We start from the raw sequence: 7,649 nt of genomic DNA, 5'->3' as shown, positions 1-7,649 counted from the left end.
CCGGCGCGAGAACGCCGATCGGTTCACCTCGCCCAGGCCCGGCACGTCAGCCAAACCCGCTTCCCGACCAAGCCCGACACGCCCCGCTCCTCAGAGCCAATCCTTATTCCGAAGTTACGGATCCAATTTGCCGACTTCCCTTACCTACATTAGTCTATCGACTAGAGGCTAACTTTTCTTGATTCTGATGTTTACTTGCATACTCTAACTCATTTTGCATTTCTAGCCCTGACCCTAAAAGTCGCCGAGATCTTCTTATACATGCTACTGTTTTCTACTATGTTCTAATATGTTTATAATGTTTTTATTTCTATTTCTCTAAGCACTATTTGTTGGAAGACTAAAAAAAGTTTTGCACGCTTTCTATTTGCTTGTTTTCAACTACTTGTGTGTATATATGTTATTAACAATTTACACAATTACATTCCAAGCGGTGACTCTTATTCACAAGATTCTGCGGCGTCCGTAGTCGACGTGACAGTCTCGTACGACTTTGGCTGGCAGAAGCGAGGAAACGGTCGAACATACGATAGTAAGAGCGGTCAGGGTTCTATTGGCGGCTTACGCTCTAAGAAACTTTTGGCTTATGGCGTGAAGAGCACATGCTGTGCCATGTGCCGAAAGGGCCACTCATCTGACAGCCACAAGTGTACCAAAAATTGGTCAGGGAGTGCAAAATCCATGGAGGCAGATACAGCGGTTCAACTAATGGTGAAAAATCCAGATTTTAAAAAAGCTGGAATCCGAATAGGAACACTTATTGGGGATGAAGATTCGTCCACAATCGCGGAAGTCTAACGAGAAACTTCACATCGAGTCGTCAAGTGGTCGGATTCCAATCATGTGCGTAAAAAGTTTACCGGAAAACTTTATAAGTTGGCCAGCACCCATCCCCAGTAAAACAGGAACGTGGAATCCACGTTTCTTTCATGTGGACCAGCGACGTAGAATTCACGTAGACAATCGAGTGGATCATCTGCTTAAAAACGGTAGTCGGATCCACGTGGATGAGATCATCGATTCGACGTGGAATTTACGTGAAAGTTTCACGTCTTAATATTTTGGCGAGTACTTTAGAAGTAAGTACTGCGCAGTACTGGATTACTGGTAGTAATTTATTACACAGAGAACTACTGGTGCATAGTATTGAATTATACTCACCCAAAAAAACCTCTTAATACTAGAGGACACTGATTTCCAATATTCACCCGGCATAAAAAAAATTATTTTTATCGAAATTTTATTACTATTTTATAACTAAATTTGTTTTTTAAGATGCAGTCTATGATTATAAATATTTTCTCGTATTTAAAAACACATATAAAAACACACTTACCTTGGTGGGATTCGAACTCGGGACCTCTGGATCGTGAGCCAACTGCCTTACGTGGTAGACTACTTCTTAATTTGATGTAAGTGTTATTATATAGTTTACATATGTCATAACCAGCGCAAATATATAATTTTTTTAAAATCATTTTAAGAAACAAATTCAGTTTAAAAACTGATTATTATTATAACACATAACTTTTGTAGTTTTACGACATAATAAAATTCTTCAATTTTAAAATGTCTCACTATCATTTTCATTAATTATTCATTAAAACGTTTCATTTAGCTATATTAATTGCGATTGACAACATCAATGTCTCCTGAGATTGATAAATTATCTGTCAGTAAAACAGTGAAAATATCTACGCAAAATCTACATTGATACTACGTGGATGAGATACTTTGATTTTATTGACGAAAAAAAAACGTTGAATCCACGCAGATAAGGTACTTCGATTTTGGCGATGGAAAAGAAACGTTGAATCCACGCGGATAAGGTACTTCGATTTTGGCGATGGAAAAGAAACGTTGAATCCACGCGGATAAGGTACTTCGATTTTGGCGATGGATAAGAAACGTTGAATCTCCGTGGATAAGGTACATCGATTTTAGCGATAGAAAAGAAACGTTGAATCCACGCGAATAAGGTTCTTCGATTTTGACGATGAAAAAGAAACGTTGAATCTACGTGGATAACTCGTGGATGAATCTCCATCCACGTATTACGTAGATTCGACGCAGATGCGACGTACCTGTTTTACTGGGATCGAGAGCTTGACAGAGGATCTGTCATCCCATATTTGAAGCGATGCTTCAATTATGCCTTGGACCAAAATAAAGGAAATACAGAAGCTACGACGAAAGCTCTATTAAGCATTGCCGAGTACATATTTGGGAGCCATAGCAACTGCGGCACTTGGTGTGAGGCCAAAGACAATCCGGAGTACGTGTTTAAGAGTTTACCGAAGGGAAAACCTCTTTTCAGTAAAAGTCTGCAAACTGCACTTCATGGGGTCTTGATGGAGTTCACATCTCGGGTGTTGAAAGTTGCGCCAGGGGGATCGTCTCAACTCAATGAATCATTTAACCATATGGTGGCCACCAGAGCACCGAAGTCCAGACATTACGCATCTTCGCGTTCTATCCTTCTGCGAGTGGCAGCAGCAGTCTGTCAGAAAAATTTTGGAGCTAAACACATCATCGATGTAAGAGTCGAAGCTGGATTACCGCCAGGAACGATAGCTGAAGAATACCGCCTACGAAGAGAGGTCTTGCAACGAGCAATAGCTGTAAAACGTACCACACTCGAAGCAAAACGCCGACGATGTTATTTGAAAAATAAAAGGCAACGTATCACCATAGCACGAGAGAGCAGGGAAGGGATTACTTATCAATCGGGTATGGGACTGGATCTTCCTATCGAAACAACTTGTGAAATTGATGAACCTCTCCGTGAAGACAGTCCGCAAGTCATCGTTGACATTGAAACTACTGGTCTGGCATCTACTGCAGACATCGTTCAAATAGCGGCGAAGTGTGGCGATCAGGAGTTCGCACGGTACATGCTACCTTCCCAATCTATAAATTGTCATGCAGCAGACAAAACTGGATTATCAGTGGTTGGAGGAGAGCTACATCATTACAATAAGGTAGTGACGACGATTCCACCACGAGAAGTAGGAAAAGAATTTATACGCTTCCTCGGAGAATGTGGTCAACAGGTGCTGCTGCTCGGACATAATATCGTACGCTTCGATGCACCGCGGATCATGCGTTGGCTACAAAGACTCGGTCTCTTGGCAAGTTTTGTCAAAGGTGTTTATGAAGTGTGCGATACAATTCCACTCATCGGACAAGGAAAAGTTAAAAAACAAGAAGAGCTCGCAAAGTTATATTTGAAAGGCGAGGAATGGGAAAGAATTATAGCTGGTTCTCACAATGCTTTAACTGACTGCCAGATCCTGTACGGTTTACTAGCTCATTTCAAAGTAAGCGATACAGCAATTACGGCCGGGGCCTTGAGATTGCAGACTTTACTGCAACGGCAAGCAATCGCAAAGAAAAAAGCGCAATTTCTAGAAACTCTTTAGTGCCTAAGAGATCATATTTCGAAGAACATGATGTCGAAAATCGCTGCTGCCGGTATCAATATGAACAGCCTTCGTGATGCGTTCAATCGATCTGGCGCTGACGGTGTCAAACTATGTTTGGCCGTAAGTGTCAATGGAAAACCCGAACTTGAGTAACATCGAACAAAAAGATTATCGATAAAGTCATCGATTTCCTTGCTTCGTCGAACGAGGAGAGAGGGATGGAAGTAAGGCCATCTTCTGCATCGGAGTCTAACAATCATTCGCGTTTGCCACATACTGGGTGTGCTGCCTCGACTGGTAGTGCTATGCTGGTATGCTATATCTATTATACGTAAAAATGGCCAGTTAGCTTTTTCAAATAATTGGACTGACTGGGGTGTATGCTCTGCGTGGAATCTTGTGGCATGTTCTCATAATGCTTGTTTCCATACAACTGAAAATGTCTATTTTTATTGCTTTTAAACGGTCTCTTGCATGCTTTAGAATATAGGACGTTCAGCAATACTCTAGCAATACTTCGCTTTTGTATTCGATAATGAGTTACTGGCAAATGCAAATGAATTGGCTGTCTGTCTGATAATAACGTTTATTCAAAAATGTATACATAGTGACAAAAATTAATGACCAAAAATTGAATATATTACGCATTGAAATTATAGTGATATTATATGTATACAATTTATTTTCACTTTTTATTTTATAGGTGCAGCCAAAAGATATACACCGTTCGATGCTCGACAACTGCCTACCTGCTGCTGGACAGCCGTCTTTACGCTAATCATACTCGCCTGTTCACCGGCTTTCGCAGTGTCGTGTCTATTCTCAGAGATGCAATTTTTATAGCTATCTTGATTGTTAAACAGTAAAAACTAATAAATAAAATATTTTTACGAATTTGACATTACATTACCGACTATATTGATTCCACCCCCGCATCCTGTTCTTTATTTCCTTTTTCTCTCCGTTATGCACGTTTTAAAATTAATTTTCTATACAAAAATGTGATATATAACAAGGTTTTAATCGGGTAAGATTTCTCATCTCATGTTAACCAAATAAAATTCGAATAACTAAAATAAATTAGACGCAAAAATTGGTATAACAATTTACTTGTACTTCGAACATTCATGTTAGAAATCACAAAATACGATAAAATTATATTACCTCTAACTGATTTAATGTATGTACTATTACACCCCTGATTTTTCCCATTTAGTTTTATTTTCGATTTTCCTACAGTAATATTATCACTGTTTCCGGATAATCTATTTCGGCAATACCGTTTCAATGATAATTAAATTATCAGTTAATCATAATTTATAGCAGCACTTTATATTTCGTCAAAGCCGTCGTATATACACATTTGTCTTTGCGCGCACTCACACCTGACCTTACGCCGACGATCCCAGCGTGCGGCGTTGCCACGTCGCCACGCTCGAGTTGTGAAAGTCAGCGCTTGAGCACCGGAAACCAAACTTTAATTATTAATTAAAAAAAAACTGTACGGTAGATCGTGTTCACCTTCAACTACAGGCTTCTTCACAGTGTCCTCTTTTCATCGATATATATTGTTCGGATATTTTTGGCAAAAGATTTTTCGCAAACTCGTGTTATTCATAGGAAAATACCTCTTTTCCTATTAGACCAATGTTAAAATCACTTAATTTTGAAATTAAATATCTTGAGAACGAGACGATAGATTATCTTTTTTTTGGGCTCAATCGATTCAGGAGAGTTCCTTCTTTCGATATAAAAAATAAAACCTATCACTTTTGGCAAAAGTTGTTCATCATCGAACTACCTTAACACTAACAAGCGAAAATAAAAATACTAACAACCAAGCGAAAAAAGAAATTAGACTAGAACCTGTAATTAGGAATCCTAACGAACTAATGGAATTAAGTTTAAACATAAACGAAATAAATAAAGAATTGAAAAAATTCCAAGACAGCATAATAAAAAATCCCTATGTCATATATCCTGTAGGATCGACCCTTACGATTGTAATTATACTAAGCGCAATAGGAATAAGTATCTATGTAACAAAAAGAAACAAGAAACAAGCGAGCGCCCGACCGCACATACAAAGCGATCCAGCGATGATGTATTAAAAAATTGTAACGAAAATTACAGACCGTAGTTTCCTTCTCTCAAAGGGGGAGGGATGTTGCGGCCTCAAATTAATATTACAAAATAGGATTAAGAAACATTATTATTTAAATATATGTATCAAACAGAGTATTATAAGAAACGATATTATTACAAACGAGACCGTGAAAAGAAATCGAGACCACGAGAAAAAGAAAAATCCAAACCATATGAGTTGGCCAATCGGATATAGGCCGAAACCGAAGGACGGACGAGCGAACAAAACGGAACGAGAGAAGCAGACGGGAGGGCAATCAGAGTCGGGAACCAGAGCAGTGACGGGCAATCAACGCGAATAAAGATTGTAACGCAGAGTAATTATTAAAAGTTATCCTTTATTTAAAAGTGCCGTTTATTTTTATCTACTCCGTATCCTCCGTGGACCAAAAAAAATAAACGCGTGGTCGCCACGCGCGTTAGAAGTGAAACTTCTGAAGGCAAGGCTTTGCCATAACTTTTCTGAAATTAATACAAAAACAATACAACGGAATTAGTCACTCCAAGCCGCCCGCAACTCGAAAATATAGTGTTACACGCAGTTCTCACTATATCCGTCTCGCCAGTGCCGTATGCCTGATCGAATGTTTGTGACGCGTTTTCGAGTCGCAAAATCGAATTTACTTACCGATCCAAAAGGAGTTTCACTTTGTACGCCTGATGTTGGTCGAATTTTCGTGACACTATTTCGTGACGTTTTTTCGTGACGCACAATCGAACTTACTACCGTGCCAAAGAAGTTTCATTTTGTACGTCTATTGGTCGAATTTTCGTTACACTTTTCGTGTCGCGAATCGAACTCACTGCCGTGCTTAAAGAAGTTTCACTTCAATAAATATAATCTATTTTAACCTAGATGGTAGTAGCTTTAATTTTTCTTAACAAAATTATTATATTACAAAATTGTTACTTTATTCAATCCAAGTGATATTTACCTCAAAAAACTTAAATAACAAGTGGTATCTATTTAAAAAAAATATGTGAAATCTTTTAATACTGCGCCAATTACAAAGAGAGAATATATATAGGTATATATATACATATATACCTTAACAAAATTATTATTATATCACAAAATTGCGTTACCAAACTCAATCCAAGTGATACGTACCAATCTAAGTGGTAGTAGCCTTAATTATTTCTCTTTAACAAAATTATTTCACAAAATTGCGTTACTTAATTCAACCTAAGTGATGTTATTTTTAAAAAATGTATAAAATCTTTAAATTACGCCAACTACAAAGAAAATATATATATTACTTTAAAAAATAATTGTAGTGCAACCACTCTTAAAAAATAAAACAAAATTGTGTTACCTAACTTAACCCAAGTGGTATGCATCTTTGTATTCCTAAGGGTCTTTCTATCAACTCCAGTAGTAGTAGTTTTAATTTTCATTGATAGAATTATAATATTACAAAGAATCATTTTAATCACAAAAAATTAAAGAGGTAACATTATAAAATAAAAATATTTAATTAAAATAAAATAAATAAATTTTTCTTGTAAAAAACTTGGCGCTGCTTTTTTAAGGTCAATCCAGACAAATTTACATAGCGCATAAACATAAGCGGTTAGTGGATCGAATTTTTACCAAAAGTATATGAAATAGGGGTAGAATTTTCCGGGAAGTGCCATAATGTGTATAGTTTTTTGTTACCGATCTTTTTGAAAACCGGTAAATTTTTTCAATTTTTCGGGAATTAATTGCCTGAATCTCAAAGAATTGTATATGAAGTAGGGGTAGAATTTCTCGGGAAATGCTATAAAGTGTATAATTTTTTGTTACCGATTTTTTTGGAAACCGGTTCAGAAATTTTTCTAATTTTTCAATTCAAAAATTTTAATAATTTTTCGAGGATGGATTTAATTGCCACTGAAAATCAGTTCGGATCTATATATATAAGTACCGTCTTCTGTCTGTCTGTCCGTCTGTCTGTCTGTCTGCCTGTCTGACCGCGAACTACTCATTTGTTAGTGGACCGAATTTGTACCAAAAATGTATGAAATAGGGGTAGAATTTTCCGGGGAGTGCCATGATGTGTATAGTTTTTTGTTACCGCTTTTCTGGAAACCAGT

At 37.4% G+C, this 7,649-nt stretch overlaps 1 protein-coding gene across 1 annotated transcript; it reads left to right on the top strand.

Annotated features, from left to right (window-relative positions):
- Positions 1 to 766: 766 nt before the first annotated feature.
- LOC139824768 (uncharacterized) lies at positions 767 to 3,578 on the top strand. The gene is made up of 3 exons (XM_071797314.1): positions 767 to 843; positions 2,063 to 3,320; positions 3,447 to 3,578. Exons 1-3 carry the CDS (start codon positions 767 to 769, stop codon positions 3,576 to 3,578), a joined length of 1,467 nt encoding a protein of 488 aa, XP_071653415.1.
- The last annotated feature ends 4,071 nt before the right edge of the window (positions 3,579 to 7,649 follow it).

Source organism: Temnothorax longispinosus, unplaced genomic scaffold (genome assembly GCF_030848805.1).
Source record: "Temnothorax longispinosus isolate EJ_2023e unplaced genomic scaffold, Tlon_JGU_v1 HiC_scaffold_56, whole genome shotgun sequence".
Classification (NCBI taxonomy): domain Eukaryota; kingdom Metazoa; phylum Arthropoda; class Insecta; order Hymenoptera; family Formicidae; genus Temnothorax; species Temnothorax longispinosus.
The sequence above is the reverse complement of the archived record's forward strand: the minus strand, read 5'-3'. Positions and strand labels throughout refer to the sequence as shown.

Coding starts and splice junctions, on each gene's coding strand:
- LOC139824768 (XM_071797314.1), top strand. CDS start 767: ATGAAGATTCGTCCACAATCGCGGAAGTCTAACGAGAAACTTCACATC. Junction 844..2,062: donor AGTGGTCGGATTCCAATCAT/GTGCGTAAAAAG, acceptor CGTATTACGTAG/ATTCGACGCAGATGCGACGT. Junction 3,321..3,446: donor GTTTACTAGCTCATTTCAAA/GTAAGCGATACA, acceptor CATATTTCGAAG/AACATGATGTCGAAAATCGC.